At 38.5% G+C, this 21744-nt stretch overlaps 2 protein-coding genes across 2 annotated transcripts in view; one reads left to right on the plus strand and one right to left on the minus strand.

The window, feature by feature from the left end:
• Window positions 1-19546, plus strand: part of PGBD5 (piggyBac transposable element derived 5) — a 187576-nt gene extending 168030 nt beyond the window's left edge. Inside the window, exons 5-7 of the mRNA XM_053711179.1 lie at window positions 5043-5240; window positions 12870-12975; window positions 18272-19546. Coding sequence (XP_053567154.1) covers window positions 5043-5240; window positions 12870-12975; window positions 18272-18467 — 500 coding nt within the window. The 3' untranslated portion in view covers window positions 18468-19546. The remainder of the gene's footprint in view (window positions 1-5042; window positions 5241-12869; window positions 12976-18271) is intronic.
• LOC128656976 (gastrula zinc finger protein XlCGF66.1-like) overlaps window positions 1-21744 on the minus strand; it is a 473235-nt gene that overhangs the window by 20910 nt on the left and 430581 nt on the right. The window lies entirely within an intron of this gene.

The raw sequence follows: 21744 nt of genomic DNA on the forward strand, positions 1-21744 counted from the left end.
GAGTTGCTTATATACCTGTTTGGGGAGGCATATGTGTTGTTGTGTGGTAGTTGGTTGCCTGTAAAGTGAGGGGGCAAATAGTGGCTGTAGTGTATTTATCCTAGATTCCTAGTTGTTATTATTTGAGTAAGATATTTTGCTACCAGGCTTTGGCGGTATCTTGATGGTGGAGAAGTGACAGTTTCTTTATACGATGTGTTTACTATGTGCCTATTGTGAATTCATGATGTCCTCTATACTAGGTGTCCAGCGCTGCATCTGAGTTATAAGGGATTACACTTTTTGTTTACCTCCCTGACCGCAGCTCCGGCCGAAAGCCGCGCCAGGGTTTAATTTTGTTTACAACCCTAGATGTCCTACATATGGTATCTTTTCTGTGTGTAGCTAGTGTTTTCGAAAGGTAACATATGATGTAATAACATTTGAAAAAGGAACACCTCCTAAGTATTATCTGTAGCCTATGCAAAACATACTAAAGGAAAAACATAAGCTTCGTCACATACTGTGTTGCCATTATACAGTTTTGCCCCCAGTTTTATCTATGTGGTACAGAGCGTTATAAAACTGAACATTATCAGGAAAACATTAACCTCTAAATCTACTCAAAACAGTCCTGTTGATAAATGCCTATCACAAGACATTTAGATTGCAGGGCAGTGTAATCACTGCCTAATAAGGGTGTCAGTCTATAGGTTATCCTTCATCTCTGTGCTGGAAGGGGGTTATGTCAGGGGAGCAGGACCTGAACCCCTTGAAAGTTATGTGAAAGGACTGCCAGGGGATCTTATTTGCGAAAGTTTAGTGCAGGAGGAACGTTCAGCAAAGTCATATTTTCTGTCCATCAGTGACCTCAATGGTCTTCTCTCCGCACTTTGCTGAGGCAGATCTAAAGTATCCCCCTCCAGTGCCGGCCATAATGTGTTTTGTGTTGTGCTCCATGCCGTATCACATGGACTAATTTCCACCGGAGGAGGCCCATGTGGAGAGATGAACAATGCAAAATTACCTTGCGGAGCAGCAGGGCCCGCCGCTGGTTGAGGCTTCAATATCACCTTTTTCCCCGCAGCTGCTTGCGTCATGGCCCTTCCGCGGCCCTGGTCGGGGCTATTTATCTGGGCACCCCTGCCTTTCTCCTCTAGCTGCTCGACGTATCTCCAGTGTGGATCTGCTTGCCGAGTCTTGGTTTGCTTTTCCGGTTTGAAGAGATCGTTTGATGCCAGGTACCAGTTTCCAGTGTCGGGGCACCCGGTTATTGTTTCCTTCGCTTTGGCAAGTGTGATGTCAGTTATGGGTACGAAATCCGCCATTTTCTCTAAGTCTCCCTGATCACATACCTCTGCTCTTGATGCCGGGTGTGTCATATGTATAACGCTTTCTTGGCTGATAGTTTCAGAAAGGGGAATGCTCGTTATATTCTTTGGACATATCTTGTTTAGTAGAAAATCGTAAGGAGCCTTTTGTAGTAGCTTGTCAAAAAGTCTCTCTATTTTCTCAGAGTATGAAGCTGAGTAGCATTGGGACTCCGATTCTTTGATGCAGGTCATTTTAAGGGAGATTACAATTAGCGCTGTTCTCAACCTTTCTGTTTGTAGATTTCCCGCTGCGTAGGTAAAGATCTCCCTTGTTATCCAGTTAGAGTGATAGTTTGTGAAGAGGTTCAGTAAGCCAGATTGCCCGGCAGCACTGATCACCCGGCTCTTCCCGGGGGGGAGGTGAATGCCTAATATATGGCCGCTGCCTTAGGCCTTTAGGTTCCGATCTGGGTCTCCAGCGTCATATGTACAGCTGAAAAAGTCAATGTGGGTCACAATTGCTAGAACTGCGAGACCTTTGCGTGATATTTGCTTATTTGTGCTGTTAAGTAATAATAATCAGCGGATTATTAAAATTTCTGCTTGGAGCTCTCAGGTTGTGCGTCCTATTCAGAACGCTGCTCGGACACGCCCCCCTTCTTTTAAATTTTTACCTAAGGTTGGGAATTCTAACAACATTAGTAGAGAAATTGTGGTTCCTTCATTGTGTCCTAATCCTAAGAATTCTAAGGAAAGATCGTTGCATTCTTTGGATGTAGTTAGAGCTTTGAAATATTATGTTGAAGCTACTAAAAATTTCCGAAAGACTTCTAGTCTATTTGTTATCTTTTCCGGTTCTAGGAAAGGTCAGAAGGCCTCTGCCATTTCTTTGGCGTCTTGGTTAAAGTCTTTGATTCATCATGCTTATGTCGAGTCGGGTAAAACTCCGCCTCAAAGGATTACAGCTCATTCTACTAGGTCAGTTTCTACTTCCTGGGTGTTTAGGAATGAAGCTTTGGTTGATCAGATTTGCAAAGCAGCAACTTGGTCTTCTTTGCATACTTTTACTAAATTCTACCATTTTGATGTGTTTTCTTCTTCTGAAGCAGTTTTTGGTAGAAAAGTACTTCAGGCAGCTGTTTCAGTTTGATTCTTCTGCTTATAATTTCAGTTTTTTTCATTATAAGATTTAAACTTTATTTTGGGTGTGGATTATTTTCAGCGGAATTGGCTGTCTTTATTTTATCCCTCCCTCTCTAGTGACTCTTGCGTGGAAGATCCACATCTTGGGTATTCATTATCCCATACGTCACTAGCTCATGGACTCTTGCTAATTACATGAAAGAAAACATAATCTATGTAAGAACTTACCTGATAAATTCATTTCTTTCATATTAGCAAGAGTCCATGAGGCCCACCCTTTTTTTGTGGTGGTTATGATTTTTTTGTATAAAGCACAATTATTCCAATTCCTTATTTTTTATGCTTTCGCACTTTTGTCTTATCACCCCACTTCTTGGCTATGCGTTAAACTGATTTGTGGGTGTGGTGAGGGGTGTATTTATAGGCATTTTGAGGTTTGGGAAACTTTGCCCCTCCTGGTAGGAATGTATATCCCATACGTCACTAGCTCATGGACTCTTGCTAATATGAAAGAAATGAATTTATCAGGTAAGTTCTTACATAAATTATGTTTTTCTATGGATGGTGTTAAGCAGCAATGTCCACTTATATTACAAGTTGAATGTGATTGCACAAAAACAATAGCATTTAACGCTCAAACGTTTTACGCAACTTTAAAGCAGGGCAAACTTTAGCATTTGCGGGGCTCTGGGCAAGATACATTTGTGGGGTCCCTCCGCCCAGTCTCTTATTCCCCTCCCCTTTATGCCCTGCCTTTTGTATGTCCCACTCCTGTGCCAACATTCAGTGATAGCTATATAAGGAAAAAAACACACAATATTAGACCTCCTGATACCAAAACACTTCTCATAAACTAAATACAGCATATACATTGCACCATCTGATAACCTTATCGCTGACATTGCGGGGGACCCCACAAAAAGCTGAACCCTGTGTGGGTGCCCCTCTTGCCCTTCCCAAAGGACAGGCCTGCATGAAAGATTGCATAAAGAGTTTGGCCGGAGGAAAAAGTTGCACTAAACTACACAATTAACCCCTAAACCGCCACCCCCCCCACATCGCAAACTACTCCGCTACACTATTAACCCCTAAACCACCACAATCCCCATCGCAAAGTACCATATACCTTTTAACCCTTCTAAAAAAATGTAGTAAGCTCGCAAGTTTGTACGGGCTTGATATTTTTTTTCACAACCTGCACTAACAATCGTCATGACCCTTTGTTGTTTATATGCAAAGGTTAAACTTTTATGATATATATTACATAAATGCACTATGTTATTCGTATCTTTTATAAGGTAAGAATTTGTATTAAGGAATTTATCAACACAGATCTTTGTACTGTATTATTAAATTAATGTGTCCATTTTTTTGGATACATTTATTACAGTATAGCTAGTACTGTATATTGCCAGTCTTGATTCTGAGTTGAAAATGCAAATGATATAATACTGAGGCAATCACAATACATTTTATAAAATGCAATTAAAGAGAGTACAAAGTCAATACATGAATGCATAAGAATGATATCAATATAGGGTTTTACTTTTAATGAAGTTATTACAAGTAATTATATTATGTGTGGTACATTAAGAACAATGTATGTTAGTGTTTTTATCCAAGAACATAGTGTAGTTTATAATGTAATTGCAGATTCCTAGCATAGATTTTAGCAAAACTTTGTACTATTATTCTGTGACACCTAAGGGAAAAGTCGTATAAATGTATAATGGAAAAGCAATAAATGTAAGTTCTGCACAAACAAAATTTCCATTTTTATTCTGCCATTTTTCATTTTTACAAAGGTGCTTGGAAGTGATATATTACAGTTAATGAATATTGAATAGCTCATTAATTGGGAAGTCAAAATTACAATTTCATGATTCAGATACATACAAATTTAAACAACTCTAATTTAATTATTTTATCAAAGTTGTTTTTTTGTCTTGGTATCCTTTGTTGAAAAGCATACCTAGGTAGGCTCATTAGCAGCAATGTCCTACTGGGAGCTTACTGCTGATTAGTGGTTAAACATGTATGCCTCTCTTCATTGGCTCACCCAATGTGTTCAGCTAGCTCCCAGTATTGAATTACTTCTCCTTCAACAAAGTATATCTAGAAAATTAAGCAAATTAAATAATAAAAGTAAATTGGAAAGTTGTTTAATCCAAATTATGAAAGTTAAATTTTGACTTCACTGTCCCATTAAATAGTTGTGTAAGCTATGATATAATTGTAAGTTATCACTTTCTAACGCATTTTGCATAAGAGCAAAAAACAGAAATAAGTTAAAAAAAATTAACTCCATGTACCTTTAAATGAAGTCATTATTTGTTTTTATTTACAAGAGACCAGTATTCAAATTGTATAAAGGCTCAAGCAAATATTGTATCAAGAATACATTTTGCAAAAAAGGATTATATGAGATGCTGAAAAAATATTGCCAGAAATGTTTACAAGAATGTTGAACCTTGTCTCATTTTTTTACAAATAATTAAATAAATTAAATTACACTTTATACATTAAGCACGGTGCTGTGTTTATTATGTTATCTATAAATAAGCAGTTATATACATTATCTTGGACTGGTTTTTGTTTTCTCCCCAGATATTTATTGTTGCGGATTGTTGAGTTCTCGTAAAAGTGATTGCACCGGCCTACCCCAGTCAATGTTGAGTAATACAGAAGTTCCACAATCTCGGGGACATTATGGAATAAGAATGAAAGGCAATATGTCTCTAATTTGCTGGTACAATAGGGGACACTTTAGATTTCTGACTAACGCCTACTCTCCTGTTCAACAAGGTATGGCTTACTTTAATAGAAGATTGTTATCTTTTTTTTTTATATAAAATATGGGAGGAATAATCCTTATAAAATTGATCAAAAGAATATTTGTTCCATGCTGTCCTAACGGCGCTGGGCTTTAACGCCGTTAAGAAGGCATGAAACGCCCTACCTTAAATGGGCGTCCTGCATCCTCCACCTTTGACGCAAGCTAAAATTGGACTGAAGCGTAGGCAGCCCAGCATGATCCGATCCTGGTCTTGAAATCATGTGATCAAATTGGTGATTGCGTGATTTTATTTTTGCATCAATTGTTTACATTTGAAACTTTGTTCTGATATTAACACTTTGATCCCGACATGAAGGGGTAATACTGAAATAATAATACATGTAAGGAACAGTAATGTCAAAATTAAAGTTTCACGATAAAGATTATGCAAATTTAAAACACTTTCCAATGTATTTTTATTATCTAATTTGCCTTGTTCTCTTGGTATCATTTGCTAAAAAGCATACCTATGTAGGCTTAGAAGTAGCAATGCACTACTGGGAGCCAGCTGGTCATTGGTGGCTGCATATTGTCATTAACTCACTTAATGTGTTCAGCTAGCTCCCAGGAGTGCGTTGCTGCTACTTCAACAAAGGATACCAAAGGAATGAAGCACATTTAATTATAGAAATACATTGGAGAGTTCTATCTGAATCATGAAAGAAACAAATTTGAGTTTCATGTCTCTTTAACGTCAAGTCAGGTGGCTGTCTTAATAAAGGGGCATTGTTCTTCCTAAAAAATATCATGCATATGAAAGAAACATTTACAGATGCCATATTTTTATTTATTTTTTTGCCTGCAAAAAATAAATGTTAAAGGGTCAGTAAACACCAAAAATGTTATTGTTTAAAAAGATAGATAATCCCTTTATTTATTATTTCCTAGTTTTGCATAAACAACACAGTTATATTAATATACTTATTACCTATGTGATTACCTATGTGTCCCCTATCACAAGTAACTCTACGTGTGTGAGCACAATGTTATCTATATAGCACACATTAACTAACTGTAGCTCTAGCTGTAAACAAAACTGTCAAATGCATTCAGATAAAAGGCAGTCTTCAAGGGCCTAGAAATTAGCATATGAGCCTACCTAGGTTTAGCTTTCAACTAAGAATACAAAGAGAACAAAGCAAATCTGATGATAAAAGTAAATTGGAAAGTTGTTTAAAATGACATGCCCTATTAATTCACTAAGCTAGGAGTTGAGGCGTATATACCATCTGCTTATCACCACATCTTGGGTCTAAAAATGGCCCTAATTAATTTCCCATAATTTTTCTCTCACACAATCCGCACTACGGGGCCCGATTTATCATTGTCTGTCCGACAAGATACACTGTAGCGTATCATATCCGACAGACATCGCTGAATGCTGACAGCATACGCTGTCGGCATTTAACATTGCACAAGAAGTTCTGGTAAACTGCTTGTGCAATGCCGCCCCCTGCAGGTTTAGCAGACAATCGCCCACTAGCAGGGGGGTGTCAATCAATCGGGCGGATTTCAGACCGCAGCCTCAGAGGCAGACCGCTGCATCATAACTGCTGTTTCCGGCGAGCATAAAGGCTCTTGCGGAATCAGGGGCCATTCGGCCCCTATATATCAAGAAGTTATATAAAAAGGTCCAAGAGAGTCTGTTATCTACAGTGGTGGGCGATATGTTTATCTTCACCCGAATACCTGTACACTATGAAAAAAAATTGGGGTATATTCTGAGATGCCCCGTGGTATATACTAGTATCATAATGATAGATTGTCTAACCATGCACCTGATTTTTGTTAACCAGTGTATTTGTTTCTTTTTGCTTCGGTGTATGAAATGGTGTATTCATATGTGTGTTTCACTTTAGTTCCTCAATAAAAATATTTTTTTTTAAAAAAATATTCCTGCAAAACTGCTGCCATAGCTTCAGACATGTGCATTCTACCTACCTAGGTATGCTTATCAGCAAAGAACAGAATAAGAACAAAGTCAATTTGGTAACAGAGGTAAATTGGAAAGTGTTTTTGTTTTGTTTTTTAAATTCGCTCTGATTCATGAAATAAATATTTTGGGTTCCATGTCCCTTTAATTCAAAACATTTAAGCTGTTTCATCTCATCCAGTTTGAGGTGGTTAAATTAGGCAATCTAATAATTACAAGGTAAACTCTGTTGACTGTCAACTAGATCAGGGACATAAAAATGACCTCATAATAGTCAACTTGCTTTCTGTTTTTAGCTCAGTGCCAAGTTAAAAGGAAAATTGAACTCCCCCTTGATTCTGACATGATATTAAAATTATATTATATGTACCCATGCATAAAGAGCCTAACTATGAGCACTCTGCTGCAGTGACAGTTTAAAATATTCATGTACTGGAATCTAGAATATCTGAAGTGGCTGAAGACAATCACGTATTAGGTTAAGCTGGGAATTGCATACAGTTCCTGCTCTATAAATTGACAAGCTTTAAACAGTTTAATCAGCAATGAGTATGTTATAAAGGTCCTAAAACAGTAAGGGAAAAAAATAGGAAAAAACTAATTACTAGTGGGAATTCAACTCCTGGCCACCAGGAGGAGGCAACGTACACCCCAGCAAAGCTGTAAATATCACTCCCACTTCCTATAACCCCCAGTCATTCTTTGGTGCTCTGAAGAATATTATTTATTTATCCTTTAGAGGGTAGTTTCCCTGCAAGCAAGGATAGGGGTAATGCTGTATCCATGTAACCCTCTTGAGTACGCGTTGTAGCTGTTAGCTGTTGAAGGTCAGCAGGGTAGTCCTTGTTTCTCCTCCAACAATTTATGCTAACCCCCATATAGAAAACCAGGGTTGGTTACTCTGCTTTTCATTTTTTTTTTAGGTCCCTGTCAGAAGTCATCTGGATCTGTCAGACCTGGGATGCTGTGCCTGCTTCACAGCTGAAGCTCCAAAGGTAAGTGCTTTTTTTCCTTCTAGGTAGAAGGCTCAAGCACATCAACGGTTAACCCCCTGTTTTCCTAGGATAATGGAGCCTGGGGACCTTAGATAAATCTCTTCATTTTTGGAATTTCATGTGAGCAGTATATACAGGGCTCTGTGTGTGACAGGGTTGTTTTTATTCAAAACACTATGTTGGGTCTGAGGCTGTCAGGGTATGTGGAGGCTTATTAGGGATGTGCTTATCGATGGTGCTTATTATATTTCTCAGAGGAACTAATTTATCTCATTATCGTTCTTTTTCATAATTATTGATTTGTATGCCACTTTTGCAGCGCATTCGCACACTTTCTGGCTGTGTCGCATTATCTTTTTCATTGCAGTCATGTGACGACCGCGCTTACTTCCTTTATCAGAAGCGGCTTGGACTGAGTGAACAGTGGTGTTGCGTATCTCTAAGGGCTGCATGATAGGGTCCTTTTTCCTCCTTAACGGATCAAGAAGCATTCAAGAGGGCGGCAAATCACTCCAGCAACGGCTGTGAGGTTAGAGGTGCCGTTTTTTTATTACAGTTAACGCTTCTCTTTTAACTTATGAGAGTTGCGGCTGTAATTGCTAAATTGCTTTATGCTCATTTATTATTTTGATAAGAAAAGGAAGGGACTTATCTTTAAACTTTGATAAATGTTTATATTGTTTGGAAGCCCAAGTAATTCCCCCTGGGCAACTTTGCTCCACATATCTAGCAAATATGTTGCAGTCTAAGAATAAGGATTCTGCAATTTCTCAAAAATGTAACCCTTCCCCATCCGCCTCTCAGGATTTTGTTGCCCTAGACATGCCTCACAGCTTTATCCTCAGTCACTGTCCCTAGCAGTTACACAAGCAGTGCCCTGCGGCTCTTCTCAGTCTGGATCTGGGGGGGTATTTCTACCAGGTGATTTTGCAGCGCAACTTACCTCTGTGGTGTCGGCAGCCCTGAGTGCCTTACCTATCTCAGGTAAGAGAAAAAGAAAATCTAAGAATATTTCCTCTAAATCAGGAATATCTTCTAACGATGAGGCTACCTTAGTCAGTCTATCTAAGTTATCTAAGGATGACCATTCTTCTGCAGCCTCTGAAGGCAAAATCTCCGATTCAGATTCTAATATGATCAGCTCCGTGGAATCAGAGGAGGTTGGTTTTAGATTTAAGCTTGAAAACCTCAGTTTGCTACTTAAGGAGGTTTTGGCTACTCTGGAGGATTCTGAGCCCATAGTAGCGGAGACTCCTAAGGTCAACAAGCTAAATGTGATCTCTTCTCTAGGAGTGATCAATCCTGTTCCTCTAGCAGAACAGGGTTGAGGATTCTATTCCAACCTATTTGTGGTTCCTAAGAAGGAGGGAACCTTTCGACCTATTCTAGATCTGAAGTGCCTCAACAAATTTCTCAGGGTTCCGTCCTTCAAAATGGAGAAGATTTGTTCTATTCTCCCCTTAGTTCAGGAGGGTCAGTACATGACAACCATCGACCTGCAGGACACTTACCTCCATGTTCCTATCCACAAGGATAATTTTCAATTCCTACGTTTTGCATTCCTGGACAAACACTTAAAATTTGTAGCCCTGCCTTTCGGCAGGGCCACAGCCCCTCAAATCTTTACATAGGTTCTAGAAGCTCTTTTGGCAGTAGCCAGATCTCTAGGAATTGCGGTGGCACCTTACCTGGACTATATCTTGATTCAGGCGCCGTCTTTTCATTTAGCAAAATCCCATACAGTTTTACTGTTGTTGATTCTCCACTCTCATGGGTGAAAGGTGAATCTGGAAAAGAGTTCCTTGGTGCCAAATACCAGGGTATGTTTTTTTGGGGATGATCATAGACTCAATCTCCATGAAGATTTTCTTAACGGAAGTCAGAAAATCCAAACTTCTTTCTGCCTGTATTTCTCTTCAGTCATCTGTCCGACCCTCGGTGGTGCAGTGTATGGAAGTAATTGGTCTAATGGTGACTTCCATGGACATTATTCCTTTTGCTCAATTCCATCTGAGACCTCTACAGTTATGCATGCTCAGACAATGGAATGGAGACCACTCTGACCTCTCTCAGAGGAAAGTCCTAGACAACCTGATGAGAGATTCTCTGTCCTAGTGGCTCTCTCAGAACCATCCATCCCAAGGCACATGCTTCTTGAAACCATCCTGGGAGATTGTGACTACAGATGACAGCCTTTCCGGCTGGGAGGCAGTTTGGGGTTCCTTAAGAGCTCAGGGAATCTGGACTCAGACCTCGCAGAATTTTGGTTTGTGGGCCTGGTGAAGATGTCCTCTCCCCAGTGAAAATTACCGCTGAGGAAGGACCTTCTACTTCAGGGTCCTTTTCTTCATACAAATCTAGATTCTCTGAAGCTGACTGCGTGGAGATTGATTGCCTAGTCTTGGCAAGACGAGGTTTTTCTGAAAATCTCTGGGTTTTCCTTGGCATAAAGTGAGAGTTCTCCGTATTCTGTTTTTTCTCCAGGAGGGTCTGGAGAAGGGCTTGTCAGTCAGTTCCCTGAAGGGTCAGATTTCTGCCCTTTCTGTTCTGTTACATAAGCGTTTGGCCATCTTACCAGACGTTCAGTCCTTTGTTTAGGCCCTTGTCAGAATCAGGCCTGTATTTAAACCTATTGCCCCTTCTTGGAGCCTTAATCTTGTTCTTAGGGTTCTGCAGCAGGCTCCATTTGAGCCTATGCATTCTATTGATATTAAATTGTTGTCTTGGAAAGTTTTGTTTTTACTAGCTATTTCTTCTGCTCTCTCAGAACTTTCGGTTCTACAATGTGATCCCCCTTATCTTATTTTCCATGCGGATAAGGCGGTCCTTCGTACAAAATTGGGATTTATTCCTAAGGTGGTTTTGGACCGCAATATCAATCAGGAAATTGTTGTTCCTTCCTTGTGCCCTAATCCTTCTCAGAAAGAACACCTGTTACACAACCTGGATGTGGTCCGTGCTCTAAAATTCTATCTACAAGCTACTAAGGAATTTCGGCAATCTCCTGCCCTTTTTGTAGTATTTGCTGGCAACATAAGGGTTAGAGTCAACAACCCTCACTTGTCTAAATTCAAGACGGCTTATTATTTTTTAATTTTTTTCTAAACTTCAGGCACCTCTTTACCCTTGGTATCTTCTTCTCTTTCCTTATTTTCTCGGCTGAATGACTGGAGGTTATGGGAAGAGGGAGAGATACTTAAAGCTTTGCTGGGGTGTTCTTTACCTCCTCCTGGTGGCCAGGACTTGAATTCCCAATAGTAATTAGAATAGATTTGTGGACTCTTCATGCCAGGAAAGAAAATAATTTAGCAGGTAAGCATACATTTTGTTTTTTTGCAATTTAAAATATTTGTATACAAAACAGAATATAGTCAGTGATCACTGTTGCTATAATTAATAGGCCTATGATTGTGGTACAGTATTAGTTATAACCGCTAATTATATAAACAAAGTCTATTTGAGCCCAGCACAAAACAGATCATTAGTGGTGCATGCTCAGTGTAACTGCAAATACTCACAAATAGAACAATAAAGTCCAGCATAACTAATCTTGCAAAAATCTTCCTTTTATTACATACACAAAAGGAAAAGCAACAATGTTTCGATCCACACAACCTTAATCATGTTGTATACAAAAAAAGAGTTACATGCACATATCTCGTGTTTACTCGTAATACTAGCGGTAAGCAAAACACCCGCGATAAACCACTTAGTGCTCGCATCCACTCGTAATCTAGCCCAATATGTTCCTTTAGGTGATCAGACAAGTGTCTACACACTGGAAAAAAGTACAATTAATATAACAACAAATTCGGATAAAAACTATAAATAATAATAATAATATTTTTTTTTATTTTTTTTTAGAGACTGGCAACATTTAGGCTGATTTCTCTTTAGCTTACTTTTACCAATCTTTTTTTTTTTTACATATCATCAGCCAATTAATTCTTTCGAAGGAATGATGGACACTGATATACTGATCTTAAGATATTTAAAGGGATAGTCTAGTCAAAATTAAACTTTCATGATTCAGATAGAGCATGCAATGTTAAGCAACTTTCTAATTTATTCCTACTATCAATTAATTCTTCATTCTCTTGGTATCTTTATTTGAATGTAAACTTAGGAGCTGGCCCATTTTTGCTTCAGCACCTGGGTAGCACTTGCTAATTGGTGGCTACATTTAGACACCAATCAGAAACATCTACCAGGTGCAGAACGAAAAATGGGTCGGCCCCTAAGCTTACACTTGCTTTTTCAAAGATACCAAGAGAACAAAGAAAAATTGATAATAGGAGTAAATTAGAAAGTTGCTTAAAATCGCATTCTCTTTCTGAATCATTAAAGTTTAATTTTGACTATACTATCCCTTTAACTGTGGGGAGAGTACCACAGAGAAATACCTTTTGTAATGCATTGTACAACAGCTGTATTTATATTTAAGGTCTCAGTTTTAGGTATTTGTTTTATTATTGACATTTGTAAAAAAAAAAATTTTTTTTATTATAAGCATAAATAAATACAGAAAGACATTCATTGACATCAAATGTCTAATGTTAGTAGCCTGTCAGTGTTTAAATGACAGCTTTGCCTATTTATTTTTTTATTTCCTTATAGACATACTATTAAATGACACAGTTTATTCATTTTTTATTTTCTTTTTTCTCCAGGAGTTATCATTAAAAGAAAGAGTGGTGAAATTCCTTGTCCTTTGGCAGTAGAAGCATTTGCTGCCCACCTCAGTTATATCTGTAAATATGATGATAAATACAGCAAGTAAGTTACATTTTTTAATTAAAGCTGCTGATGATTATTATATTTGTACTGTTATTCAGATTTGAGCACATTTTAATTAATCAATTTACAAAATAAAAATGGAAAAAATTAATTAAAACCATATTTTAATGCTAATAATTATGTTATTGTTATATAATTACTGTTATTCAAATGCTAAAGGGACATAATACTCATATGCTAAATCACTTGAAACTGATGCAGTATAACTGTAAAAAAAAGCTGACAGGAAAATATCACCTGAGCATCTCTATGTAAAAAAGGAAGATATTTTACCTCACAATCTCCTCAGCTCAGCAGAGTAAGTGCTGTGTAAAAAGTTATACTTCAGCTGGTGTCCAGCTGCAAGTAAAAAAAAAATGAAGAAATGAACTGCAGCCAATCTGCATCAGCAGTGCTGAGGTCATGAACTCTTTTACTGTGATCTCATGAGATTTCATAGTAAACTTCCTTAAACTGAATAGGGAAATAAGATGAGTGTGCACGAAAGCTCACTCCCTTAGCTGTCCTGGGACTGGCATACTGATTTGCTGCTTAGAAGTCCTTTATAATGGGATGTGGCTACTGAGGAACTTTTGAGGTAAAATAACTTTCTTTTTTACATAGAGATGTTCAGGTGATATTTTCTAGTTAGCTTTTTACAGCTATACTGCATCACTTTAAAGTGTTTCAACATTTGGGTATCATGGCCCTTTAACATAAATAAATAACCAGTTTAAAAAAATATGGCACACACTAAAAAATGGGTAGCAAGGTTCCATACTACCAAATTATGGGCCCGATCCAATATGCAGCGTCGCCCACAAAAGCCGCCGACGCCAAATTTTGCGCTGGTTTGGTATCACATATACGGCATAACCTAGAAGTTACGCTTGTATATTTCACCCTTCGGCCGTAGTTTTTTGGCCCATAGAGTGATATACCAAACCCGCGCAGTTTGGTATTCAATATACAGCGTAAGGACTTACGTGGCGAAAATGGAGAAATCTTACTCCATTTTCACCTCGCCACAAATTACAGGCGTAGTAAGCCTTACGCTGAGTATTGGAGCCCCGTAACTCCCTGAACTACCTGCAAAATAAAACCTAACACCTAACGCACCGCCGCCACCTATATTAGCTCAACTAAAATACAGTTAAATACACTAATCTATATTACAAAAAAAACCCCACTAAATTACAATAAAATAAAAAAAGATTACAAGAATTTTAAGCTAATTACACCTAATCTAAGCCCCCTAATAAAATAACAAAGCCCCCTAAAATAATAAAATTTCCCTACCCTAAACTAAATTAAAAAAGTAATCAGCTCTATTACCAGCCCTTAAAAGGGCCTTTTGCGGGGCATTGCCCCAAAGTAATCAGCTCTTTTACCTGTAAAAAAAACAACACCCCCCCATTACAACCCACCACCCACACACCCCTACTCTAAAACCCACCCTATCCCCCCTTTAAAAAAACCTAAGTCTAACCCCCAAATGGTCCTTACCTGTCCTGAAGACCGGCGGAGAAGGTCCTGTTCCAGGCGGAGAAGTCTTCTTCCAGGCGGCGACCTCTTCTTCTTCCAGGAACCAGCCGGCGTGGAGCGGAGGAGTTGAAGACCGATGACCGCGGAGCTGAAGACCGTCCTCTCTGGAACTGAAGACCGGCGATGCTGGAACTGAAGATTTTAATCGTGAACCTTGAATTCCTATTCAGTGTACGGCGGAGATTGTATGAAGAGGATCCTCCACGCTCCATGGCTCCGGTCTTCAGTTCCAGCGTCGCCGGTCTTCAGTTCCAGAGAGGACGGTCTTCAGCTCCGCGGTCATCGGTCTTCAACTCCTCCGCTCCGCGCCGGCTGGTTCCTGGAAGAAGAAGAGGTCGCAGCCTGGAAGAGGTCGCAGCCTGGAAGAAGACTTCTCCGCCTGGAACAGGACCTTCTCCGCCGGACTTCAGGACAGGTAAGGACCACTTGGGGGTTAGACTTAGGTTTTTTTAAGGGGGGATAGGGTGGGTTTTAGAGTAGGGGTGTGTGGGTGGTGGGTTGTAATGGGGGGTGTTCTTTTTTTTACAGGTAAAAGAGCTGATTACTTTGGGGCAATGCCCCGCAAAAGGCCCTTTTAAGGGCTGGTAATAGAGCTGATTACTTTTTTAATTTAGTTTAGGGTAGGGAAATTTTATTATTTTGGGGGGCTTTGTTATTTTATTAGGGGGCTTAGATTAGATGTAATTAGCTTAAAATTCTTGTAATCTTTTTTATAATTTAGTGGGTTTTTTTTTTGTAATATAGATTAGTGTATTTAACTGTATTTTAGTTGAGCTAATAGTAGTTTATTTAATTAATTTATTGATAGGGTAGTGTTAGGTGTAATGGTAACTTAGGTTAGGATTTATTTTACAGGTAATTTGCTAATTATTTTAACTAGGTAGCTATTAAATAGTTATTAACTATTTAATAGCTATTGTACCTAGTTAAAATAAATACAAAGTTACCTGTAAAATAAATATAAACCCTAAAATAGCTACAATGTAATGATTAATTATATTGTAGCTATCTTAGGGTTTATTTTATAGGTAAGTATTTAGATTTAAATAGGAATAATTTAGTTAATATTATTAATATTATTTAGATTTATTTTAATAATAATTAAGTTAGGGGGTGTTAGGGTTAGACTTAGGTTTAGTGGTTAATATATTAATATAGGTGGCGGCGGTGTAGGGTGATTAGATTAGAGGTTAATAATTTTAATATAGGTTGCGGCGGTGTAGGGGGATTATATTAGGGGTTAATACTTTTAATATAGGTGGCGGCGCTGTAGGGGGATTAGATTAGGGGTTAATAATTTTAATATAGGTGGCAGCAGTGTAGGGGGCTCACATTAGGGGTTAATAAATTTAATATAGGTGGCGGCGGTGTAAGGGGGTCAGATTAGGGGGTAGAATATATAATATAGGTGGCGGCGGGGTAGGGGCTCACATTAGGGGTTAATATAGTTAAAATAGGTGGCGGCGGGGTAGGGGGCTCACATTAGGGGGTAATATAGTTAATGTAGGTGGCGGCGGGGTAGGGGGCTCACATTAGGAGGTAATAATTTTAATATAGGTGGCGGCAGTGTAGGGGGATCACATTAGGGGGTAAGACATTTAATGTAGCTGGCGGCGGTGTAGGTGGATCAGATTAGGGGGTAAGACATTTAATGTAGCTGGCGGCGGTGTAGGGGGATCAGGTTAGGGGGTAAGACATTTAGTGTAGCTGGCGCCGTGGTCCGGGAGCGGCGGTTTAAGGGTTAATACATTTATTGTTAGGAGTGAGAGGGGGGATTGCGGATAGAGGGGTATACGTGTCGGGTTATTTTTGGGAGCCCTGTTAGACAGTAACGGGAGATTTTATACTTTAGTTAGTTTTTTTATGCGGCGGCAGTTTCTAAAGTGCCGTAAGTCACTGGCGACTCCAGAAATTTGTACTTACGCTTATTTCTGGACATCGCTAGTTTGTCCGACTTACGGCACTTTAGCAACTGCTGGCGCCGTATATGTGATAGCTCGCTGTGCGAGCTGAAACTACGGGCGGCGCAGGTTTCCACGCTTGCGCCGAAACCTGCGCCGTATATCGGATCGTGCCCTATATCTTTTTTTTTCCTTGTGAAATTGGTAAAAGTGTATTTATAAATAGCACAATATTCTATTGGATATAAGTACATTGTTTATAAAGCAGAATTTTAAATGTTTATAAAATTTATATATTGAATTCATAACCCAAGATAATGAATGTAATGAGAAATTCATAAAAAAAATGTGAAAAAAATATTTTTTTGTATAAAATTATTTTCCAATAGCTAAACTCCCCTCACCATTTACCTTATTTTGAGGAGCCAATCTGGACTTTCTTACCACTAAAATAAATTAGTTTAAAATAAATTGTTTTGCAGTTGTTATCCGATAAAGAAAATTATGGACAGATATGTAACAGAGTTATCCTTGAGAAGTCAGCAGGGTGCATATAACGTTTTGATAATTAAAAATTACTAAATTTTCAGAACAAAATTACATGAAATGGAGGAAATAAATAAAAAATATAATGCAAAGCTATTTTATTATTCATTAACTAAACATTTTATTTTAAAAAAATTTTTTAATGTGATTTGCATTTCTTCTTTTTTATTAAAAAAAAATAAATAATTGCTGTAACTATTTTTGTTCTAGTTTTATTATAAATTACTTTTTTATTTATTGTTTTAATAAAATATTCCCTACTTGAAAGCTACAATATTTTGTAACACTTTATTTGACACAACAAAAAAAGTGATAAACAGAGACTTATGATATTTTAAAATCCATGTAAAAACTTAAAGGGGCTGTAATTACCTTGAGATTTTAATATGAAAGTTTTATTTATGCACAGTAAAACAACTTTGCGATATGCTGTCATTAATTTTGCCCTCTTTTCATGCAATTTAGCTCTCTATTTTGTAATTCTCGGGACTGAAAATACACCCTGCACCCTCATCAAGGCTAACACTGCTACTTATCTTTCCCCAATTGTCATTATCAGATAAGAACTGCAAAACAATGTACTTTATCTAACAATATGACTGTGGCTAGACTTGTCAGCTGCAGACTCAAGCTCAGATTGGTGGAGTTTGGTTATTGAAAAACAATTACAGCAAACAAGATGTTAATTTGTTTTACAAATGTTTATACTTGGCTGACAGGTTATTCTATTACAAGACAGAAATATAAGTACAAGGTGTTTACTCTTTAAAAGGACATTTTGGTCAAAATTGAAATGCACATAGATGAATTACATTTTGGTATATAAATATATGTGCAAGATATATGTATTGGCAAAAAATGCTTCTAGTAAAAGTTATTGTTTTATTGTTAGTATTATTCTCTGCACGTGCATGTGAAGCATAGCTAGATATTCTCAGTGCACCAGCATTTTAAATACTGCAGCTACTTAGAGAGCCAGGGGGCTTGTATGATGTCAGCAAACATCAAATATGTCAGCAAACATCATAACAAATTAAATAATTACCACATGATACAATCACCATAGACTTTATGAGCAAGTGCTGTGTTTAAAATGCTGGTGCACGGTGCATACTTAAATACACTTTTGAAACAGCTATAGCGTTTATTAGAATAATTTTTACTAATACATGTATATTCCAAAAATGCTTGTATTGAAAACTGAAATATATCCATGTGGATTCCAATAATGGCTGGAATGGCCCTTTAAACAAACACATACACATATGTTATCTTATCTATAACTGTCTATTTTCTGTTTCTAGGTATTTTATTTCTCACAAACCAAACAAAACGTGGCAGCAAGTGTTCTGGTTTACCATCAGCATTGCTATTAACAACGCTTACATCCTCTACAAAATGTCTGATACTTATCATGTAAAAAAATATAGCCGGGCTCAGTTTGGAGATAGACTTGTACGAGAATTACTTGGACTGGAGGACACGTCACCTTGCTATTGATTCCAAACTTGTCTTCCATCTCACAACGGGTGCAGAGAAGAATATGAGACTACATTCTAGATTATCATTCAGGGATCTTGAAATCATTTACAGAATTATATGTTTTAAGACCAGTAAGTTAAAAGGATGTGTCTGAGGCATGGAAAGGAAAGCACTTGCTACTATAATTCTCTAAACAATACTTAAAATGACATAGAGATATACAAATTCATCAATCTTTTTTTCTTCTTCACAAAAATAAAACATCTGCTGTTTTCATAGTCTTCACATATTGGTGAATATGATGGTGATAATGCAAAATTGTACTGTGGCACACACAATTACCCATAATGCTTAATGGTTTACTACTTTACTGTCAAGTTTCACATTATTCGTTTAAGTTTCAATTTTCTATTTCTTTGCAAAATCAGGAAGAGGTTTTTTTTTTTTAATGACGCATCTGCTTTGAATTATACAAATTTTAAAAAAACTTAGGCCTAGATTTAGAGTTCGGCGGTAGCCGTCAAAACCAGCGTTAGAGGCTCCTAACGCTGGTTTTAGGCTACCGCCGGTATTTGGAGTCAGTGATTAAAGGGTCTAACGCTCACTTTACAGCCGCGACTTTTCCATACCGCAGATCCCCCTACGCCATTTGCGTAGCCTATCTTTTCAATGGGATCTTTCTAACGCTGGTATTTAGAGTCGTTTCTGCAGTGAGCGTTAGAGCTCTAACGACAAAATTCCAGCCGCCTGAAAATAGCAGGAGTTAAGAGCTTTCTGGCTAACGCCGGTTTATAAATCTCTTAACTACTGTACCCTAAAGTACACTAACACCCATAAACTACCTATGTACCCCTAAACCGAGCTCCCCCCACATTGCCGCCACTCGATTAAAAATTTTAACCCCTAATCTGCCGACCGCCACCTACGTTATACTTATGTACCCCTAATCTGCTGCCCCTAACCCCGCCGACCCCTATATTACATTTATTAACCCCTAATCTGCCCCCCACAACATCGCCGCCAGCTACTTAAAATAATTAACCCCTAATCTTCCGACCGCAAAGCGCCGCCACCTACGTTATCCCTATGTACCCCTAATCTGCTGCCCCTAACACCGCCGACCCCTATATTATATTTATTAACCCCTAATCTGCCCCCCTCAACGTCGCCGACACCTACCTACACTTATTAACTCCTAATCTGCCGAGCGGACCTGAGCGCTACTATAATAAAGTTATTAGCCCCTAATCCGCCTCACTAACCCTATCATAAATAGTATTAACCCCCTAATCTGCCCTCCCTAACATCGCCGACACCTAACTTCAATTATTAACCCCTAATCTTCCGATCGGAGCTCACCGCTATTCTAATAAATGTATTAACCCCTAAAGCTAAGTCTAACCCTAACACTAACACCCCCCTAACTTAAATATAATTTACATCTAACGAAATAAATTAACTCTTATTAAATAAATTAATCCTATTTAAAGCTAAATACTTACCTGTAAAATAAACCCTAATATAGCTACAATATAAATTATAATTATATTATAGCTATTTTAGGATTAATATTTATTTTACAGGCAACTTGGTATTTATTTTAACTAGGTACAATAGCTATTAAATAGTTAAGAACTATTTAATAGTTACCTAGTTAAAATAATAACAAATTTACCTGTAAAATAAATCCTAACCTAAGATATAATTAAACCTAACACTACCCTATCAATAAAATAATTAAATAAACTACCTACAATTACCTACAATTAACCTAACACTACACTATCAATAAATTAAATAAACACAATTGCTACAAATAAATACAATTAAATAAACTAGCTAAAGTACAAAAAATAAAAAAGAACTAAGTTACAGAAAATAAAAAAATATTTACAAACATAAGAAAAATATTACAACAATTTTAAACTAATTACACCTACTCTAAGCCCCCTAATAAAATAACAAAGCCCCCCAAAATAAAAAATTCCCTACCCTATTCTAAATTAAAAAAGTTACAAGCTCTTTTACCTTACCAGCCCTGAACAGGGCCCTTTGCGGGGCATGCCCCAAGAAGTTCAGCTCTTTTGCCTGTAAAAAAAAACATACAATACCCCCCCCCCAACATTACAACCCACCACCCACATACCCCTAATCTAACCCAAACCCCCCTTAAATAAACCTAACACTAATCCCCTGAAGATCTTCCTACCTTGTCTTCACCATCCAGGTATCACCGATCGGTCCTGGCTCCGATATCTTCATCCAACCCAAGCGGGGGCTAGACATCCACTGAAGAAGTCCAGAAGAGGGTCCAAAGTCTTCCTCCTATCCGGCAAGAAGAGGACATCCGGACCGGCAAACATCTTCTCCAAGCGGCATCTTCGATCTTCTTCCATCCGGAGCGAAGCGGCAGGATCCTGAAGACCCCCAGCGCGGAACATCCATCCGGACCGACGACTGAACGACGAATGACGGTTCCTTTAAATGACGTCATACAAGATGGCGTCCCTCGAATTCCGATTGGCTGATAGGATTCTATCAGCCAATCGGAATTAAGGTAGGAATTTTCTGATTGGCTGATGGAATCAGCCAATCAGAATCTAGTTCAATCCGATTGGCTGATCCAATCAGCCAATCAGATTGAGCTCGCATTCTATTGGCTGATCGGAACAGCCAATAGAATGCGAGCTCAATCTGATTGGCTGATTGGATCAGCCAATCGGATTGAACTTGATTCTGATTGGCTGATTCCATCAGCCAATCAGAAAATTCCTACCTTAATTCCGATTGGCTGATAGAATCCTATCAGCCAATCGGAATTCGAGGGACGCCATCTTGGATGACGTCATTTAAAGGAACCGTCATTCGTCGTTCAGTCGTCGGTCCGGATGGATGTTCCGCGCTGGGGGTCTTCAGGATCCTGCCGCTTCGCTCCGGATGGAAGAAGATCGAAGATGCCGCTTGGAGAAGATGTTTGCCGGTCCGGATGTCCTCTTCTTGCCGGATAGGAGGAAGACTTTGGACCCTCTTCTGGACTTCTTCAGTGGATGTCTAGCCCCCGCTTGGGTTGGATGAAGATATCGGAGCCAGGACCGATCGGTGATACCTGGATGGTGAAGACAAGGTAGGAAGATCTTCAGGGGATTAGTGTTAGGTTTATTTAAGGGGGGTTTGGGTTAGATTAGGGGTATGTGGGTGGTGGGTTGTAATGTTGGGGGGGGGTATTGTATGTTTTTTTTTACAGGCAAAAGAGCTGAACTTCTTGGGGCATGCCCCGCAAAGGGCCCTGTTCAGG

The sequence above is a fragment of the Bombina bombina genome, chromosome 4 (assembly GCF_027579735.1).
Source record: "Bombina bombina isolate aBomBom1 chromosome 4, aBomBom1.pri, whole genome shotgun sequence".
Taxonomy (NCBI): domain Eukaryota; kingdom Metazoa; phylum Chordata; class Amphibia; order Anura; family Bombinatoridae; genus Bombina; species Bombina bombina.